The sequence below is a fragment of the Trichechus manatus genome, unplaced genomic scaffold (genome assembly GCF_000243295.1).
Source record: "Trichechus manatus latirostris isolate Lorelei unplaced genomic scaffold, TriManLat1.0 scaffold00112, whole genome shotgun sequence".
Lineage (NCBI taxonomy): Eukaryota > Metazoa > Chordata > Mammalia > Sirenia > Trichechidae > Trichechus > Trichechus manatus.
Window position 1 is genome coordinate 1418370 of NW_004444048.1, and position 22817 is coordinate 1441186.

The 22817-nt window shown below is 36.4% G+C and overlaps 1 protein-coding gene across 1 annotated transcript in view; it reads right to left on the reverse strand.

Moving 5' to 3' along the window:
- SOX5 (SRY-box transcription factor 5) overlaps nt 1–22817 on the reverse strand; it is a 955120-nt gene that overhangs the window by 128685 nt on the left and 803618 nt on the right. Inside the window, exon 10 of the mRNA XM_023738014.1 lies at nt 3043–3163. Coding sequence (XP_023593782.1) covers nt 3043–3163 — 121 coding nt within the window. The remainder of the gene's footprint in view (nt 1–3042; nt 3164–22817) is intronic.

The following is a 22817-nucleotide window of genomic DNA, read 5'->3' on the forward strand; positions in this document are numbered from 1 at the left end:
ACTGGTGGATTCAAACCACTGACCTTTTGGTTAGCAGCCGAGTTCTTAACCACTGTGCAACCAGGGCTCCAAGTACTATGTAGTAGCACTCAAATTAGAACAAGTGGCAACCAGAGAAGACACATACGGTAGACAATTAGGGGGGAATAAAATAGGAAGGTCCATTGATGAGAGAAGGCAAGATTTGTTTCTTTCCCTACCTCTAATGCCTTCCTACAACATCATTAATGAGGAAAGAATCTGGACTACTACTTACCATGTCCACCCAGTTTCTCATACAAACTGACTCAAAGTGCTAGAATGCCAACAAGGGTGGCACTTTCTTTTGCTACTGGCTTCTGCTTAGTTCTAGAGTCTGGCATGGTGCTAGTTTCAAGCTTGCCAGCAGCTATAGAAACTTTATTTTATTCCCAAGGTTACCAAAAGAAGTGGTATCATTTATAAATTTACACACTGAAGGTAAGAATAAAAATTGCTTAACATAATAACAATTTTAGAAAGGGGAAAAATTCTCCAAGCCATATAACATTAACACTGAACAAATTTATTATGACAACTCTGTCAAATGGGAGTAAGGGAGAGATGTTCTTGACCTTTTCCAGGCCTACAGTTATGCTATTGTTCATAATCAATGTAGCGTTCTCTTTGGCACAATATTTGTTGCTTAATTTTTTTTTTTTTTAAGAACAGAACTAATCTAGATGTATAAACTGCAGGTGCTATCTCAGGCAGTGATGAATTAACCCTTTTGTTACTACTACATTTTTTCTCCTTTTTTTTGTTTTTTTGGATGGTATGTGTTTTCAGCACTGGAATGTAGGCTTACCAAGTGTGTTTAAATTTTTTAGTAACATGGATTTTGGAGCCTTGGTGACACAGTAGTTAAGGGCTTGCCTGCCAACCAAAAGGTCGGCAGTTCAAATCCACCAGCCGCTCCTTGGAAACCTTATGGGGCAGTTCTATTCTATCCTATAAGGTTGCTATGAATCGGAGTTGACCTGACGGCAATGGGTTTGGTTTTTTAAATATGGATTTTGAGAATTATGACCTGGTAATACAAGCCATCAATGAGGCAAGTGCGACTGTGGTGTCACCGATCTGTGGTATGACAATATACCAATGAGAGCTCTATAGATCATTTATTGCGGGCACCTTTCCATTAGGTTATATGCGGAACTTTTGGTAAAGGACACCTCTGCTCCCGGCACTGCCTTCTTGGTATAAGGTCCCCAGTCTCTCTGTTTGCTTCTCCCTTTTATATCTCAAGAGATTGCCTCAAGGCACAATCCAATCTTGTAGACTGGGTTCTGCCTCATTAATGCAACTGCGGCCCATCCTCCCTCATTAACATCATTGAGGCGGGATTTACAACACATAGGAAAATCACACAATACCAGGAATCATGACCCAGCCAAACTGATACACACATTTTTGAGGGGACATAATTCAATCCATAACATCTTCTCAGATAGGCTTTGTATATTTTAAAAAGTACATCCAATTGCTTTGATATTATGAAAAGCCGTAAGACTAGGAATAAATGTTAAATTTCACATGGGAAATTTCAAAACATCATCTAACAGGAAACTTAGAATTGATTCCTAGTGATATTGGACAGTTTTTCAAATGCAATAAATACTAAGGTACAGCAAGTTGGTAATGGGACAGTTTATTCATATATAAGTAATTAAAATCCACTGGAATTTAAAAAATTATATTCTGTATATACATCTAAATGATAATGCTTCAATAATTTTTTTTCAATGATGTTCTACTTTTATCAATGAAAATATTTCAGTAAACGAGCTTCTGCTATATTTTTCTGACCATAGCAATGTTGTTCTAGAAGATATTCAGTTTAGCCGTCTAGACCCCCTTTGAAATTTCAGTTACAACTTTTCTTTAACAGATCACAGTTGCCATTTGGGCTGACAGTATTTACATTTAAAAAAAAAACAAAAGAAGCAGTAGTTTGTTTTCAAAACTCACAATGTGCAATTTAGTTTTTTTTTTGGTAAAAATAAAGTCAGAATCACAGGCTTCTAAAGTTAATAAGCAATATAAATCATTATTTGGAATAATCTATCACACCATGCAAAATGTCCTCTATATTGTTTCTAATGTGTTAACTCATTCATCCATTCAAAAAATAGTTGAATGCTATACTAAAATTTGAGATATAACAATGGTACCGAATCAGCATCTGCCCTCACAGAGTTTACCGCTAAGGTGAGAGAGAATATATATAGGATCCAAGGAAAGGAGAAGAAAAGGGCCTAACCTGTATCAGGCAAACTCTCCCTGATCTGAATTAGAAAAGGTTAAGAATACCAAGAAGAGGCAACACTTAGTATACAAGTGCAGAGCGAAGAAAGAGTATGGTTTGTTTTAAGAACTAAAAGAAAACTAGCGAGAAATTGGGCTGTAAGTACAGGCAGGAGACAGATAATGGAATGCTCACTAATCCACATCTGAAAATCTGGATTTAGCTTAAAGGGCAATGGAAAGTTATTGAAAAGCATATTCCTGCAATCAATATTCCACTGCCATCAAGTCGAATTTGACTCCTAGCGACCCTATAGGATAGAGTAGAACCACCCACAGGGTTTCCAATATCGTAAATCTTTACAGAAGCAGACTGGCACATCTTTCTCCTGCGGAGTGGCTGGTGGGTTCCAGCCAGCGACCTTTCAGTTAGCAGCAGAATGCCTAACCATTACACCACCAGGGCTCCTTACAATCAGTATTACCTATGCAAAAATAAAATGAACCCCAAAATTCCACTAACATTTTATGAATACACTGGAAATAGAAGTTATGAAACTGAATAACAAAGAGAAATATTGGCTCCAGAAGCACAGAAATTACCTAAGCTATTTTAAGTATCAACACAAATCCTTTTCCAAGTCTTTTGTGTGTTTCCTATTTAAAATAAAAATGCTATCTGGGTGATCTCATTTCTTGATGTGGCAGTGATAATAAATGGCCTAAGATAAAGGCATGCCTCGACCCACTCCCAAATGAAAAGTCAGTGGTACTTACTGCATCCAGCCTTATAGCTGAAGCCTGGAGGAAGGAGGAATCCTTGCTGGGCGGCTGCAGCCAGTGTCCGTTGATCAGGAGGGAATACGGGAATCATTAATGGCGGCAGCTGACCTTGAACCTGCTGAACATGATAGAGCGAATCAAAGGGAAGAAGTTCTGGTGCTCCATGCTTCCCACCCTCCTTACTTTATGATAAAAGAAATAATTTATTCAATTCAATCCAAACTGTCATACAAGCTTGCTAAAATACTCGCTTGAGGATCATGCCTTGGACTACCTTAGAAGAATCAGAAAATCCTAGAGTTAGATATTATCAAGTTCAACCTCTAACTTAATGAATAATTGCCCTACATAATATATTTGACAGTGATGAAAATGCCACTACTTTGTGTGAAAAGCCATTTTATTATTGCACTAAGGTAACAGTTAAAAGATTCTCCCTTAGATTAAACTGAAATCTCCCTCTGTAAATCTCACATGTTAGGACTAATTCTACCTTATGAAACAAAACTAAATAAACCTGCATCATTTTATATTATATATCAATCGTTCTTCATTTATCTGGAGATATTTCCCATGTTGACACGTGATATTGAAATTTAAAAATTCTAGAATATTAGAGCTGGCAGAGAGCTTAGGAGAGACTGGTACCAAAACAGAACTGACTTGCCCATGGTCACAGAATGAGTTAGGCAGAGCGGGGCCTAGTCTCCAGTCTCTTGAACCCATATACAGACCCTCTCTACTACGTGTATGTCTTTGTCCTTTTTGAAGCAATTGAACTACTCCTCAAACCACATGGCTTCTGTTTTGGTTGGCATCTTTGGAATACACTCTAATTTACTAGGGTCTCTCTCAGGGAATGGGGTTCACATCAATCAATAAATAATCTGGCCCAATGGAATCACTATCTTCTTTGAACTAAACAGGAATCTCTAGAAATGTACCCTAAGATATTAGCCATTTTTGCAGCTATGTCACATTATTGACTAATGCAAATGTTGTCATTAACTAAAATTCCTAGGGTTTTTTTTTTAATTCAAATACGTAGTTAATCAAGATGTCCCTGGTGAACATGATCATGATCATTGGTTAGTATTAATCATTGGTTATATGAATGAGAATTTAAGATCCTGCTGAAAATCACATATCTGATACTTTATTCTCTCTTACTACTGCTTTTGCACATTGACTCAGTTGTTTGGAAAATATTTAATGAAGATCTACTCATGTAAAAGAAACTGAGCTAGTCAGTAAGGATATAATAGCGAACATGAAAGCCAAGACCCTACGCCCATGTAGTTTAGATTCTAGTGAAGAAGATTGTAAAAAAAAACAGTAAAACAAATGAAGACAGCTAATTAGACATTCCTTCAGTCATAAAGCCTTGTAGGCACCACTTACATATTTTTTTAAACCAGTCCTCTTTTTCCCACTGGCATTGCATATTCCCAGAGTTCTTCTGATTCTTACAGAGCTCATCATTTCTTACTTTAGAAGTGTGCCTTCAGTTTCTTTCTCCTTCAGTTTATTTTTTGCAGTAAACCTCTGAGCAATTTCTGAGATTTTGGTTGGTGGGTGTGTGTGGCAGGGCAAGGGAGGAGGAAGTAAGTGAGGAAGTGATGGAGGAAAAGAGAAGGAAGAGAGAGAGGAAGAGAGAGAGACAGTAAGGGAAGGTGGCATAAGGAGGGAGAGGGAGAAGGAGAGGGAGAGAGAACTTCTCGTCCTTCGTGGGCATTATAAGGAAGAGAGATCTGTTTTCATCAATAACTCCAAATCAGAAGCATTTCTTTTAGCCGAAAGGATTTTAAACTTATCAATACCACCGGAGTGAAAACCAAAACCAAACCCATTGCTGTTGAGTCAATTCTGACTCACAGCGACCCTATAGGACAGAGCAGAACTGCCCCATAGGGTTTCCAAGGAGTGGCTGGTGGATTCCAACTGCCAATCTTTTGATTAGCAGCCGTAGCTGGCAGTAGCTCTTAACCATCGTGCAATGAAAACAATGAGTGAAACAAAAAGCCAGTGTCTTAAACTTAGAGCTGAAAGTTTATATCCATACAGCCAGCATTTCTGGAGCATACTGGGAAAAATCAAGATAAGCCTTTTTTTGAAACCAACTGAACACAATGGATTAAAGATTCAAAAATTAGAGATTGCATATTGAGCAAGTATGTAAGATGAACTGTCCTAAAAAAAGAGGCAGATAAATATACCGGTGCAAACCAACCTGGGGGCCTATTCAATGTGAGAAGCGAATGCAGGCCAGAAGAAAAAACTAGCAGTCAGTCACACTGGTTAAGGGCTATCACCAGCTACTGTATATCCTTTATACTTCATTGTTTCTACAGAAGTATTATACTTTATATAGCACACTTTCTCCTGTCTAAAATGCCATTGGTTATAAGATATACCATAAATTTAATAAGAGCATTTTGGAGCACAGAGGTAAGGAACCTCAAGTTAAACACATACAAGGGTTATAAGAGGCATTCAAATTTCAAAAAAAAAAAAAAAGAAAAAAAAAAAACCAAACTCGTTGCCGTCAAGTTGATTCCAACTCATGGTGACCATATAGGACAGAGTAGAACTGCACCATAGAGTTTCCAAGAAGTGCCTGGTGGATTCGAACTGCCAACCTTTTGGTTAGCTGCCATAGCAGTTAACCACTATGCCACCAGGGTTTCCATTCAAATTTCAGATACTTCAAAATGTGGACAAAACGAGTCTGAAAACTGCAGAAACAATAGGTTCTTGCTTTAGTGCAGTACCTAGTTCTCAAACTGGCATACAAGACAATGCCAGTGCCCAGGCTTCTTCCCAGACCAATTAAATCAGAAACTCTCTAGGGGTGAGACCCAGCTATCAGCATTTTTTAAAGCTCCTCTGCTGACTGCACTGTGCAGACAGGTTTTAGAAGTACTGTTTTAGAAGAAGGGTTTCACTACCTGTCAACAAATCTTTTTGCTTTCCCAGAGTGCACCTCCAGGTTCAACTATTTATTTTTATAAATAGTTGAAAGGGAGCTTCTGCCTATTAAGGGTTCTGGCGCTACAAGGATAAAACCAGATATTAAACTATGTTCCTCATAGAACTTCTTCTAAATGACTTTTGAATTTGTATTTTATATTCCCTGCTTCTTTAAAAACTTTTGATGGTTTGCTATTACCTAGAAAATAATGACCAAATCCCTCAGCATGGTGTTCAAGATTTTTCACAATATATTCCTGGTCTATCTTCCCAGACACTTCTGCGGTCCTCCTTCACATATCCTGTACTCTTTGCCCCAGTGGACTATGAACAGTTTCTGACATATTCTGTATTCTTCCACGCTGGAATATGTTTAGTAGTGGTTTCTCCTCTGTTTTGGATATTTCTTTTCCTTCTCTTTCTGCAAAACTCTATTACTCCTTCAAAGTCTTTCGAGATTCACATATGTCTGCCTGTGAAGCACTTCTTATTGTGTTAACAACTAATTTTCAGTTCACTGCTGCTGAAATTTATCTACTGTTTGGGAGAAAAGGACATACCATATCAAAACAGTATAGTGTCTTTTAGACAAATTCTAAAACTGATTTGTTATAGGGTTAGTAATTCATTCTATGTATTTGCTAGCTTTGTATTTTAGTATTACAGTTTGTTTTACTGTCTGTTTTTTTCAAAATCCACCTATACAGAATAATATAGAATTTCAAACCTTTTAGACAGAAAGAACTGTTGCTTCTTTTAACCTCATAAAGCTAACACCATTTTAATCTCATTAAAGCTAACACCATTGAATAATAGTTATTTGTGTAACACTGAGTGTCCCCATGACCTATGAGCTCATTTAGGAGGGACTGTAATTTAGTTATCATTGTATCTTTAGGGCTTAGAGCAGCACTTGAAACTATTATATATAGTGATAATTCATAAATCCCAAAACAGAACGAAACATACAGTTCTCATCATTCCAGTTAAATCTTCATGCATTAACTCCAAATGTCCACAAAAGGCCTGTGGACAAAAAAACAAAAACAAACAAACAATAAACCAGTATCTAATGACCACAAAGGAATCTAGTAGTCCCCTGAGACAAATGGAAAGATAAAGTACCAGTTGCTTTGTGTTCCTACTCATAAAGTACGGCTAAGCGATTTTAGCTTATACATTACATATCCATGACTTTCAGAATGATTCATACACGAAGAAATAGAAAAGTAATCCAGAAATATTAGAAATCTATTTAATCCTTTTGTAATGGACAGGTATGCCTGTCTATCATATTCTAATACCATGCTGTTTTAATTTTTATAGCTTTGTAATATGTTTTGATAATAGGAAATTCTAGTATCCTATCATTATTTTCTTTCACAAAAATTTCTGATATATTTCTTACATTTTTTTCCACATGAATTTTAGAATATGAAATTTCTTTTTGAATTGAATATTTTGACAGCTTGATAACCAATAGCAGTTTATGTCTTTCAATTTATTGAAGTCTTTGCTTCATATAATGCTTACAGTTTACTTGGTAATTTTATTTCTAGTGTTTTTTATAACATATGTTTTTATTGCCATTGTAAAGGGAATGTTTTCTTGATTATGTTGTTTAATTGGTTGTTGTTTGTACATAAGGATACCTATTTGTGTCAGATAATTCTTATCCAGATAATTCACTTTTACTCTTACAGTTTATAATAATTTTCTAGGTAAAAATTTAGTTTTTTAAAGAATAAAATGCAAAGAATTCTAGGGCTTTTATTAAATTTATGTATTCTAAACTTTTATCTTATTATGGATTAAATTATTGAAATGTATTTTTTTTTACTATTACAATTTGTTTTGCTGTCTAATTTTTTTTCAAGATCCACATATATAGACTAACATAGAATTTCAAAGCTTGCACAGATCATAGATATCATCTGGGACAACCCAGGCAACGTATTGATAAGGAAACAAGACCCCACATGGCCAAATAAATTGTTCAATATCCCTACTCAGGGAAAAATAAAAACAGGGAAATAAAAAGGAACCAAATGGAAAATAAACCTAATTTCACAGTCCCAATAATCAGTTTTCTTCAGACTATAAAATAATTTACTGTAGAGCACTGTACTAATATTCAGAATAAATAGCGCTATAAATAAAATCCAAAATGTGTGCACAATGTATGTAAAATATTATTGCTATAAATTAACTAATTTTCATTTTACTGCTGCTGAACTCTGGGAGAAAAGGACATATCATATCAAAACAGTACAGTGTCTTTTAGACAGATTCTAAAACTGATTTGTTATAGGGTCAGTAATTCATTTTATATGTTTGCTAGTTTTGAATATTTCGAAATCCTAGTCACTATTGATTTTATTTTATTTTTTTTCACTAAGAAGTCATGAAATTTCCTTTAAACTACTAAGGTGAAAAATGTACGACATTTATAATTTTTAAGTTCAATAAAATATTTTTATCATAGAATTTTAAACTTCTTAGTGGGAGATATTCACAAGTTAAAATAACATAATAAATTTCAGAGAGTAATTCCATATCTTTTAAACTTTAAAATGAAATATTGCTATTGTTAGTATTAGTACTTAATATTGATAGTTCTACCACATAGATACTGCACGTAGTCTTGTTCTTTAAAGACCTAATCCAAAAAAGAGCAATCACATCATCACACTTGTAAAAGAATAAGTAAACCCCTATCCATAATTCATGGTTAAATAGATTTTTTATTTTATGTAAATATTCTATTGTAAAGCCCTTCAGTTGCTTACTGAAACTTATATATCAAGTAGATGTTTAAGATGATTAATCTGGCTTCTACTTACATGGGTCTATTTATTAATTTATTTATTCAATCATCATTTATTAAGCAGTATGTGCCAGGCACTTTTTGTGGTAACTAGGGATACAAAGATGAACTCACATACAATGCCTGCTCTCTGGAAGCTCTCAGAGCCAGGTAGGGAAGTGAATAGATAATGATAATACACTGCCACTAACTCAATGATAGAAACTTGTATAGGATACTTTGGAGGCACAGAAGACAGACTCCTAACACAGCCAGGAGAAGTTAAGGAAGGCTTCCTGGAGGTAGTTGCAGCAGGTGGAGGGTCTGAATACGTAAGTATATGTTAGCCAGGCAAAGGGGTGGGAGTATGAGAAAAGAATTCCAGGCAGAGGAGGACTCATGAACAAATGAACAGGGGCAAGAAATAACACTATATTAGCAGGATTCCACCAGCAGTCTAGAAGAGCATAAAATGTAAGAGGGAACCATGGTAGATTAGGGTAAAAAACTTGAGATTTCCCCTGTAGGCTCTGGGTAACTACTGAGGGATTTGAAGTAGGTAGGTAGAATACTTGGGTGGCTATGTGGAGAAAATATTTGAGAGGTTAAGTATAGAGATCAGGCAAGAGGCTAATATAGTCAACTATCACCACCACCACAACCAGTTGCCATGGAATAAATTCTGATTCACGGTGAACGCATGTGTGTCACAGTAGAACTGTGCTCCATTGGATTTTCAATAGCTGATTTTTGGGAAGTAGATCCCCAGGCCTTCCTTCTGAGGCACCTCAGGTGGACTTGAATACAATCAGATCGACAACAGTTTATGATGGCTTGATCCGTAATAGTCGAGATATAGGTAAGGGACAAAAAGCCAAGAAATATTTAGGTAAAAAAAATTAGCTGAACTCGGAAGTAAACAAAATGGCAGAATAAAAGATAACTCTCAGGTGTCTAGTTTATGTAGCTGTGTTTATAGTGATGTCAAACACATTAAAAACAAAGGTATGGGGGAAATAATAGCTTTCTTGGAAAGATATAGTTTTGAACATGATGTATTTGAGGTGCCTAAAGAATATTCCATCGGAGATATCTCACTAGCAGACGGACACTCCAGTAGGAAGCTAAGTAAGGGGTGACATCATTAGAAGCTATGGTTTTGGGAGTTATTAGCTGATGAAAGTGAGCTAGGCAATCCAGAGAGAGCTGAAGGGTCAGGAGAAGAGTTAGCTGAAAATCATCTGAGTTACAAAACAATTCAATAATAGGTAGAGGAAGGGGAGTCTATGAGCAGTGAAGTTAGATAAGAACAAAGAAAACCATGAGAGTGCAGTGTCACCAAAACCAAGGAATTCCCAGATTGAAGGGGTGTCTAATAGTGAAAAATGTGGCAGAAAGTGTATTTTAGAGACAAAAAATTACGACTCTTGGACTTGTCAATGAGAAGACAGCAATGAATCTAATGATATCAATAGCACTAGAATGGAGAGTAGAAATCATTTTGCAGAAGGTTGAGGACTGAAAAATAGGCAAGGAAATGGAGATTTAGCAAATGAGATTATTCTTTAGAGTCTGGATGGGAAGTGAGGTGAGACATTTGATTGCACCTCCATAGAGATGCCACATGAAGGAAAGGCTTTCTTTAGGTAGCAGAATTTTGAGCATATTTGTTGGGTAAAAGATGCAAATGGAAACTGAAAGTTTTAAATATAGGAAAGAGAGAAGCTAAATTCCAGGAAGTGCAAGTCAGAGGTGGAAGGATTAGTTTTGAAAGTGACATCTCTTCCTCTGGGCCCTGTGGAATGGAGCTATATAAATGGATTGCTGTTGTCGTTGGTTTCCACTGAGTTGATTCTGACTCGTGGTGACCCCATGTGTGCAGAGTAGAACTGTTCCATAGGATTTTCAAGGCTTTGACCTTTTGGAAGCAGATCACCAGGCTTGTCTTCTGAGGTGCCTCTGGGTGGGTCTGAACTGCCAGCTTTTTGGCTAGTAGTCAAGTGCTTAACTGACTGTACCACTCAGGGACTATATAAATGGATGGGAACAGATACATGGTTTGTAAATAGGGAAATGAGAGGGTAAGGAAAATCAGGCCTGAGAGAAGAAATTTTCTCAATGACCATGGTAAGGTCATATCCTAAAAATGAGAGAGATTGCCATTAAGGAAGGGAGCTGGGCAAAGGTAAGGAAGTTCGGGATGGTCATTGTCAGGAATGAAAGGGAAACTAAACCATGGACAATTAAAAAGAGTGATAGAAAATGCTGAGTCCCTAGGTGAGACCATATGAATTATGATGCTGTCAGCCTTCCCTTTACTGTGAGTTTTCTCCAAGAGTGCCCAGTCACTGTGGTTGAGGATCAGAGAAGGTGGATTCCAGCCTTCAACTTAGGGAAGAGGAGAGAGTGGCAAAATTTCAGCAAGGATATGTTATGAGGAAATCAAGGTTGCTTTTGATTAACCATGGGCTTTAGGCTTTAAAACAGGAAGAGAGGGCTGGAAGGCATCGTTAGACGGGGAGAAGTCCAGGAATCAAAGAACTGGAGGGCCTCCTTGATAGAGAAGAGCAGGTCTTGTTGGAATGAGTATGCAAGTGCCAACAACAGGAAGTTATTGTGAGAGAGCTGTTAAAACTACGTACACAAATATTAAAATGAAAGCAAGCTTTATGACTTGAGTTGGCACGATTACAAATAAACTGCAAAATATAAAACTTTTGCAAACTTTCCTCAAGAGTTTAGTCTGATAAGTGCTATAGCGTTCAAGTACACATCATCTTTAGGGATCAGTTCACCTACAAATGAAATTCAGCCACCTTCAGCAGGGAGCATAGCAGCTGTTTAGAAGCACACAGCAATACTACACAGCAGTTTCTGAGAAAATGAAGAATATAATATCTAAATGAGAATGCAAGAGGGGTTTAGGCAGGCAGGATATAATTACTCAAATGGAGTTAAGCCAGAATAACCAAGCTGACTTTCCACCATTAGCAAAAAAGACATGGGATATTCAATGACCACCAACAGTCCGTTATTTTTCATTTCATGTAAAATGAAGTAGATCTGTCAGTTTATCCTACCCAATGCAGTGGTCTTTAGAAGAAAAAAGAACTACAGAAAATTAAGAATAAAGGAATCAATTTATCTTACAATTAATCTACTAGGAAGACTAAAGCAAATCTCATTGAGAGAGGTAGGAACATAAAACACATTGCTAAAATTGCAATCCCTGCCTCTCACTTCCTAACAGTCACACTGGAGCTGTATCACCTCTAATTTCATTTGATTCAAGACAAAGACAAAGTAACCATATTCTTTTAGAACAAAAATGAACAGCCATGTGGATTTTTTACATCGTACTCTTCTTCGGCAAAAAGCCATGGAACTTTTTTTAAAAATTGTTTCCAAGGATGAAAGTGACTTTGCCAAGCAAAGTGCCTTCAAAACAGGCCTCAAAAATACTAATAGAAAGACAGATGGTTCTACTAAGAGCTTGGCTGCCAAGAAAAAAAAAAAAAAAACAGAGAGAGTGATGTTATTGAAACTGACTGCAAAGTTATCTGATGACTACAAATACTTTTATCCCATTGCAAGTGCTAACTCTGCCTCCAGGGCTGATATGGCCAAAATACTAACTTCCCCTCATCCCATCCTCCTGTATTCCCACCCCTCCTAAATAAAACCTGTCAGTGCCAAGCCCCACAAAACAGTACAAGCGTGCACTTGATTCTGACTGACTGCTCAGCAGAAGCAAAATATTGCATCGAAGAACTCCTACTTAGGAACAGACCCACAAGGAAAATTGCTTTTCTTTTCAAAACTGCCTGTCACATTTTCTTTTTCTAATTCCCCTTTTCCTCCTCCTCCCTGTTAGCAAAGGGCCCCTGGGCCTTATGAGTTTAGATGATACAAACTCAATTTGTATAAAGAAGGCAAGAAGCAGACCACAGAGAGGTGAAGATAGTTTGCAAGGAGAGAGAAATAATCCAGTCAAGACACAGTGCAATTTTCTTTCCAAACTACTACTACAATAATACCTCCACTTTATTTCCTTCAGGGTAACTGTCATTTCTATTTAACCAGACTGCTACCAGAGATAATAGAAACTGAAATATTATATGGTCACTGACTCTTCCTCTCAATGGCTCATTTCACTACTGCATTTTAACTTCTGTATGATGTGTTTATTGTTGGCACTGTTACTAGGATACAGCCACTTCCAAACGATGCAGAATTAAGACCTCTGTCACGTTAAGGCAATGAAATTTCATTCTTAATACTTATGCTGCTTTGACTTAAGTATTCTTCTTGTCTAATAATGCCCATTTATTGATTTTTAACTCTTAAGCATTACATTCTTACAAAGCACCATTTTAATATATATTAAACTTATGTCAAATTTCAACTAAAATAATGACTTTTATATAAAATATATGTTTAAAATAACTGCATTTGATGACTTCAGGGGAAAAAAACTCTATATTAAAAAGCTGATAATCATAGAAACTTAAGTGTGGCAAAAACAGAGTGGTGGCAAATAAAAAAAGAATTGTGACACAGTGTAGGAGAAACACAGCTATTTTCTTTGCCAGGGATAGTTTTGAGCTGAATAAAATAATTTTTACAAGAAATGATTAAAATATCTCAAACTTGATTCATTATTTAAGATTTGTGAATCATCTGTTTCTTAAAGGCAGTATTTTCCCTGGCTGTTTCTTGACAAAACTGGTCTTTCTTTTTGATGAAACTCTATTTTTTCCCAAATGTGTGTGGCAATTTGTGTTATTTAGCATTTTAACAACAGAACAGCATGGTTCATATGACAATGCATGGTTGTTCACATGAAGAGAATCAGGTTTTGCAAACACTAATACAATCTTATTTTATATCATGCATTACTATGTCAGTTGTCATTTACAAGCAAATGAAAGAGAACGTAAAATATAATGATCGACATTAAATAAAATGTAGCTTTTTTCAGTTCTATTTATCAGGAGTACTTGATTAAAAAACAATAAAATTCACTACTTAGTTGATTTCTGCGTAACAATGCTTTGCTCAACCGCTCATAAGTTTATTCATGATTTTTTTCTCATATATTAAAAATCTCAGCTTAACATAAGTTCTTTAAAAATTATACCTCAAAAAATGATCACTTTGTGGGGAGAGAGGAATTGGAAGTGATTCCTAGTGGGTATGGAAATTTTTTGGGGAGTGATTAAAATGTTTTAGAATTAAATGGTGATGGTTCAAAACTTTGTGAATATGCTAAGAACTACTGAATTATACACTTTAAAAGGATGAATTTAAGGTATGTGAATTATACCTCAATTAAAGAAATAACCACAGCAAAAAAGGGGAAAAAAAAATAAGGAATACCTTAAAAGATACATAATTTAACTAATGCCTGAAGTGGAATTGAACGTGTTTTAAAACAGTCATATCTTGTATTAAAATAATGTTTTGTATTTTATAAATCAATTTATATACATTAGTTCATTTACACTTTATCTAGCCCTTTGGCGACTCCTGTCAGGAGCTGTCATTTCCAAACTTGCTAATGAGGACAACTAATAGGAAGACAAATCGATTTGAGTACTTCCACATGATCACATAGCTAGCAGAACTGCCCCACAAGGTTTCCAAGGAGTGGCTAGTGGATTCGAACTGCTAACCTTTTGGTTAGCAGCCATAGCTCTTAACCACTGCGCCACCAGGACTCCAGCCAAAAGAATAAGACTAGAAGTTAATTTTTTTCTTCTTTTTAACACATCGTAAAACAAAAAAAGTATATCATTTTCTGAAATAAAAATACAGATTCACATAAGTAAAAAGTATAAAAACATTGTGACAAAATAAATTCACATCTATTTTCTCACCATAAAATGGATCACATTTAAATGATCTTTAAAAGATAAAGTTCTACTAGGTTTTAAGAGATTTTTATACCAAGGGTGATATTTTTAATTTTCATCTTTTTCTTACATTTTAATTTTGATTTATGTTTTCTGTACAAAATACTTTTAAAATTTTATACATGTGTACATATTACTTTAATACTCTGAAAATTGATCTGAAAAATACAAATGCAACAGACCAGCACGGTGCCTAGCATATAAAAGAAGGATATTTAACATGGAACTACCATCCTGTGATAGACCCTACCTTAAAAATCTTACGTTGTGAGTCACTGTTGCCTATAATTGGAAGAAAATAGGGAAAAAATTCTCTGATTTATTATACGACTAAAGAAAAATGGAAAATAAAAGGTACACTTTTAACTCCAACCGACTGTTTTTTATTAAAAAGTATGTAATACCAACATTTACTTCAAAGTTTCCCAAAATTATTTGCAATTACTTTGACCTTATTATTAGTTTATTCCTTTCTGAAATTTCTTACATCACTAGTATTTATCCTTTGCAACAAGCATTGGATTGTGAAATCTTTCAACGTTTTCTATTTCTTGCTTGTGCTAGTTTACTCTCCCCCATTAGATTTATGATTCTTTCAGGTCAAGAGATCGTTTATTCTTCTTCCTGTCCTTGAATTTGAGACTATCAGGTTTAGCTGAGAACTTTACTCGATTAAGACTAAGGAACTACTTTTTCCTCAAAATCTAGCTTGAATGTAACTTCCTTTACGAAGACTATCCAAACTCTCCAAGTAAAATACATTCACTCATTTATTGAGTGCCCACTCTGTGGTACGTACTGTTTTAGTCTCTAGGGATATTGCAATGAATAAAACAGTCAAGTGTTATGGAAAAAAGAAAACGGGAAGAGGAATAAGAATGCTGGAGTGGAGGCTACAGATTTCAATGTGGAATAAATGATATGGTGACATTTGAGTAAAGACTTGGAGGATATGAGACAATAAACCTCTGAGTTATCTGGGGGAAAGCATTCCAGACAAAAGGAAGAAGAGATGCTAAAATCTAAAGCAAAAATATACCTTCTGTGTTCAAGAAACAATGTCTCCCTCTGTCTGTATTCCATAAAAATATCACATTAGGTTGAAATTATTTGTGTCTGTCCTCATAGCTAAGCTGCCTTCAGGGCAGGAGCATAGCTAACTCATACTGGTATCAGCGATACCCAGATTAGTACCTAAAATGCAGTAGATGCTTAATATATGTCAATTGAACTGATTATTTAAAAAGATATTCACTATTTGGAAAGTCTAACCATGTCTTAGCTTTAGTTTTTGCTAATAATAGTGACTAGTTTATTAAAGCATTATTTTTATACAATGGAACTTTATTTTACTTTCATTCAGGAGTCATAATTTGTCCTCAAAGTAATACCCTGAACCATGGCAAATAACAAGAAACAATTTTCCCACGTAATCCATTACCTTCATCAGACCTAGTTTTAGAGTTGACTATATTAACAGTAGGAAACCCTGGTAGCACAGTGGTTAAGTGCTATGGCTGCTAACCAAAAAGTTGGCAGTTTGAATCCACCAGGTGCTCCTTCAAAACTCTATGGGGCAGCTCTACTCTGTCCTGTAGGGTCACTGTGAGTCCGAATTGATGGCAGCAGATTTGTTTTGGTTTTATGCTAACAGGCTTTGCGAACTTCATTATTCCTCAGGAGATGAAGAGAAATAAAAACTCTGATGTTTCCTTAATGAAATAACCCAAGAACTGCAGTCAAATGTTACTCATGATAAAGCTGCAAATTTCGATGACTTAAATGGAATGAATACAAATATATTAAAAAAAAAAAAAAAACAGAAAATAAGTCCAAATGCACGACACTGTGTGCCATTAAATATCCTTTAAATTTCTGGTATCTCAATTACCAGCAATACATAAAGTGATGTGAATTAAAGGCATGCAAACATACTGAGCTTTATTTGCAGGCACGTCCTAATGTATGCTCAAAATTAAAAGAAAAAAAAATTTGAGGTGAATAGATGCATTCTTAAACTGTGTACATTATTTTTTTTCCAGAAAAAAAATCTGATGATACTTCTCAAGTTTCTTTTGTTCAAATTTTCCCCAATGAGTAATTTCTAATTTCTTAGCTAGCAGGGACTAGATTGGCGTGAATGGCTAGTGTTTGGTGATTTTTATTTGTTTGTTTGTTTATCTGTAACTTGCAAAGAGTATAGGGAGTGGGTGATTTAAAAAAAAGCCAGACTGGTGGGAAGAAGCCCTTAGGGCAACATTTCTGAAAACAAAAACGAAAATAAGAATTCAAACAGCTCCCCGAAATGCAACCTTGTAAGAGGAAAGCTGATGTCTAGATTTATTCCTAGCATGTGAAAAGTCCACGTTCTTTGAGTAATAATGTATGCTGCCTCACAGCCTCTGTTGGAACAGGACACTCAGGTGCTTGCCTAACACAACTGTACCTGAAGACACTCTAGCAAGTAAGCCACTCACTAGAACATTTGTCGCTGAAAATAAAATGTGTGAAATTACCAAAAAGGGCAGGTAGATGTTTCTTCAGTAGAAACGTGAAATATTTTTGTAATTGGACAACCCATTGAACACAGTGTCATTTATATAACGAAAGTTTTTTTAATCTTCTAGTGAACAAGGGGAGCCCTGGTGGCACAGTGGTTAAGAGCTTGGCTGCAAACCTAAAGGTCGGCAGTTTGAATCCACCTGCTGCTCCTTGGAAACCCTATGGAGCAGTTTTACTCTGTCCTATAGATTCCCCCGCCCCCTCCACAGGCCCTTTATCTAAGGAGCGCTAGTGTTGCAGTGGTTAAGCACTCAGCTGCTAACCAAAAGTTCAGCAGTTGGAACTCACCAGCCTTTCCATGGGAGAAAGATGTGGCAGTCTGCTTCCATAAAGATTACAGCCTTAGAAACCCTATGGGGCAGTTCTACTCTGTCCTGCAGGGTCGCTAGGAGTTGAAATTAACTCGATGGCAATGGGGGTAGGGGGCCCTTTATCTGAAGTATTTTGATAAGTGGTTGTTAATGTTAATACTTGTTTTGCTTCCCTAAGCTTCTCTGATGATGCTTTTTTTTTCTCGTAGACTTCTGCACATTCTACTTTCAGTCATTCAAATTCACAAAATCCTATGAGAGAGACACTTCCATTACCCTCATTTAGATGAGGAACAGAGACATCTGTCTGCCTAAAGTCAGACAGATAGTGAGTAACAGAGCTGAGATTCAATCCCAGGAAACCCAGCTACAAACTAGGCTTTTAAACATTATGTTTTACTGTTACTCAAGTAGAAGATGTAATACTTATAAATAAATCTTAGCATATCAAAATAAACTATAATTGCATAAAAATAACAAAAATTACAAAAACTGTGACATAGATTAAAAATAATTTATTATTTCAAAATAAGATTTTTTTAAGTATGTTGAAAATAGTATTAAAGGTGAGTGTCTTAGTCATCTAGTGCTGCTATAACAGAAATACCATAAGCAGATGGGTTTAACCAAGAGAAATTTATTTCCTCACAGTAAAGTAGGCTAAAAGTCCAAATTCAGGGCATCTGCTTCTCTCTGTCAGCCTTCTCATCAATGTTCCCCCGGACTAGGAGCTTCTCCCCGCAGTGACCCTGGTCCAAAGGATGAGCTCTGCTCCTGGCACTGCTTTCTTGGTGGTATGAGCACTGCCTGCTTCTCTGCTCACTTCTGTCTTTTATATTTCAAGAGATTGCCTCAGGACACAATCCAATCTTGTAGATTGAGTCCTGCCTTACTAACACAACTGCCACCCATCCTCCCTCATTAACATCACAGAGGAAGGATTTACAACATACAGGAAAATCACACAATACCAGGAATCATGGTCCAGCCAAACAGATACACACATTTTTGGGGGGACATAATTCAATCCGTGACAGTGAGATAACCTAGAAATCTCTCCTGCTCCTATAGAAATAGATCCTGAACACAAAACAACCAACATAGTTTGTGAGGTAGAGCCTCCAAGAAAGTTAGAGGTGGAGGAAGGGGAGAACTAGTAAATTGAAAGTGTGTAGAAAAATGAGGGTTACCTTGAGGGCAAATGTAGTTAACAGTATCTGGAATCCAAGATGAAGCCTTGCATCCCTACAAAGCTGAATCTATGACTCCTTCACTAAACCAGGACAATCAAAGGAAATACACCACTTGGAAAAGATGAGCTGAAAAAGGAAATCCTGCAACTAAGGGTAACATCAGGATGAAGTCCCTAGGTGGCACAAACGGTTTGCACTTGACTGCTAACCTAAGGGTAGGCAGTTCAAACCCACCCAGCAGTACTGTGAAATAAAGGCATGGTGATCTCCTTCCATTAAGATTACAGCCAATAAAACCCTCTGGAGCAGTTCTATTCTGTAACACACGGGGTCGCCATGAGTTGGAATCAACTTGACAGCAACCAATAACAAAAACATACAGGATACCTGTCTGTTTCTATCAGAGATTTGGTAGAAAGCCATTGATTATGATTATGATTATGATTATGATGATAATTCACTTAACAAAGTTAAGTATGTACAAATATGTACTGAGTGCTTAGAATGTACCAGACATTTTTCTAGGTATCTGAAATACTACAGTAAACAAAATACATTAAAATCTGGGAGTTCGTACAGTTTACATTCTACTACTATGTAATATTAATGATAATAATATATGCTCATAATTCAACCACAGACCTTATCTCATTTGAATCTGGAGTTAAAATTAAAACTTCTATATGGTCAGTGAAACCTCAAGCAACAAAATTAAAGCTAAGTGGTTCCTAGTTTGTATTATCTCCTGGAATCTGACAGAATAATCCAGTCTAGTAGACAAGCGTTTCTAATCAGGTTTCCCACAGATTAAGTTCAGCCAAATGTGAACTCACAACCAAAAATTTAACCAACACATGAAGGAAAAAAAAAAAAGTTGCCATCAAGTCGATTTAGACTTATAATGACCCTATAGGACAGAGTAGAACTGCCCCATAGGTTTCCAAAGCTATAATCTTTACAGGATCAGACTGCCACATCTTTCTCCTGTGGAGTGGCTTGCTGTGTTCGAACCACCAACCTTTTGGTTAGCAGCCAAGCACTTAACCACTGTGCCATGCCACTAGGGTTCCTTAAGAAAAATACGGAATGTGTAAAAGCAGAAACTAAAAGCAACTGATTTAGACACCCAGAGGTATCCACATGTTGGATTATCAAGTGAAGAATTAAATAGCATGCCTAACATATTCACTTAAGCAAAAGATGGAATAAAAAATTAGTAATAGACTATAAAAAAAGTTCATAAAGATTTGAAAAATAATTGAATAGAATATTGAGAAATGAAAAATATACTAACTAAAATAAAAAATTAATTACATGAATAAACAGCAGATTAGACACAGGGTACGAAAGAAGTCATTACCTGGGAAAGAGATCTAAAGAAATTCCCCAGATTTCAGTCCCACGGACAAAGAGATGAAAAATATGAAAGAGAGGTTAAGGGTCATGGAGGCTAGAATAAAATAGTCCGCAAATGTCTAATCAGAATTTGAGGAGGTAAGGAGCCCTGGGTTGCACAATGATTAAGCTCTCAGCTGCTAACCAAAAGGCTGGTGGGTTGAACCCATCCAGCGGCTCTGCAGGAGAAAGACCTGGTGATCTGCTCCCATAAAGATTACAGCCAAGAAATCCCTATAAAGCAGTTCTACCCTGTCACATGGGGCCACTATGAGTCGGAATCGACCTGATGACACCCAACAACAATAGGCAATATTCTAAAAATTAATGGCTGAGATTTGTTCTGAATTTGAAAGATATAAACCCATAGATGCAAGTGGCAAAATGTGTACAAGCAGAATAAAAGAAAAGAATATATCACTTAACACACTGCAGTAAAACTGCAGAAAAACAAAGGCAAGAGAAATCTTAAAAGCAGCCAGATAGAAGTCACCAAGCAAAGAATGACAATTAGTTTGAAAACAAACTTCTAAGCAGTAATATTAGAAATCAGGAGATAGTGATAAAAGAAAAACAACTGTCAACACAGAATCATTTTTCTAGAAATCCTACCTTTGAAGAATAAATGCAAAGCAAACGCTTTTCCCCTCAGAAAAGAATTCTACCATAAATTCCTTCATGAAAGGAATTTCTAAAGGACGTTTCTCAGAAAGAAGGAAAAGGACCCTAGAAAGAATAGTTGAGATGCAAGAGAAAATGGTAAGTGAAGTAAGTTGGTGATCATGTGTATAAATATAAATAAATTTCAATTAAAATATCTAATGTCCAATATTTGGAGTTAAAACAACAACAGACAAAGCTAAATCCAACAACAATAATATGTAAGACAGTAATAATCCTAGTGATGGAGTTATAAGGTCATTCTATTATTTAGGAGGAGGAACACAATATTGATTAATTGTAGGCTCTCCGACTGCAAGTAGGCATGTTAAATTTTCAACAGTAGCCCATAAAAAATAGAAATAGAGTACATGGTGTCCAAAACAATAAAAAGAAAAAACAATGATATAAGAAGAAAACAAACAAAAAACTAATGTATAAAAAGAAACAAAATATGGAAAGAGGATGCATATAAAACATGGTACAAACAGAAAGCAAGAATAAAATGATAAACAGAAGTTCATTTACAACAAATGTAACTGGACTAAACCAGGGTTTCAAACCAGTTCATTCCAGTTTAGTCATGGCCAAGGAAGCTACATCAGAACAGACCTGAATTTTTTAAATTTGGGTGAACCGGAACAATAACCAGAATGGGAAAAATTACAGGTCGAAGCTCTGCTAGAAACTTAAAGTGCTTCTTAGGAAACAAGGGCAGCGTATGGGTTACATAGCAACCAAATGTCTTGTCTGTTGAATTTTGAGCAGAGTTGGAAACACTGATGGCCTACTTAAAGATGTCAGATGACAGCGCTGCTTTGAATGTATGTCACTCTCCACAGTCCTGCCAATAACCACATCAGGCTCCTGAAAGGGCTTGCTACATGTCTTCCGAGTCGTGCATTCCAGGGATTCAACTCGTAATTTTTCCCGTTCTGGTTATCATTCTAGATCACCCAAATTGTAACAAATCAGGTCTGTTCTGGTTTCGCTTCATTAGTCACGGCTGAACCAGTTCTAACCAGTTTCAGCCCTGGACTGAATTCATCAGTTAAAAAAAAAAGATAATCAAAATGGATTTTTAAAGAAAATCCATCTACTTTGAGTTTGTAAGAGATATACTTAAATTATAATGGCAAAACATGTTTGAAAAATAATGGAAAAAGATATACCAGGCAAATACTTTTGTTGTTGTCAGGTGCCATTGAGGCAGTTCCGACTCATAGTGACCCTACCTACAAGAGAACGAAACACTGTCCGGTCCTGGGCCAGCCTCACTATTGTTGCTATGTTTGAGCCCATTGTTGCAGCCACTGTGTCAATGCATCTCATTGAAGGTCTTCCTCTTTTCCGCTGACCTTCTACTCTACCAAGCATGATGTCCTTCTCCAGGGACTGGTCCCTCCTGATAACATGTCCAAAGTACATGAGACGAAGTCTTCCCATCCTTGCTTCTAAGAAGCATTCTGGCTGTACTTCTTCTGGCAGTCCATGTTATATTGAATATTCAATTGACAATACCATGGCCTGGGTCAGGCGTAACTTAATCCTCAGAGTGACATCTTTGCTTTTTAACACTTTAAAGAGGTCTTTCGCAGCAGAGTTGCCCAATGCAGTACGTTTGATTTTTTTGACTGCTGCTTCCATGGGTATGTTTGCAGTTGTTTCTTTTCATTTGGGTCATGCCACATCAGCAAATGAAGGTACCAAAAGCTTTACTCCATCCACATCATTAAGGTCTACTACTTTGAGGAGGCAGCTCTTCCCCAGTAGGATTTTGAGTGCCTTCCAACCTGAGGGGCTCATCTTCCAGCACTATATCAGACAATGTTCTGCTGCTATTCATAAGGTTTTCACTGGCCAATTTTTTCAGAAGTAGACCACCAGGTCCTTCTTCCTAGTCTGAGTCTGGATGATTTGCTGAAACTTGTCCATCAAGGGTGACCAGTGGCATAGC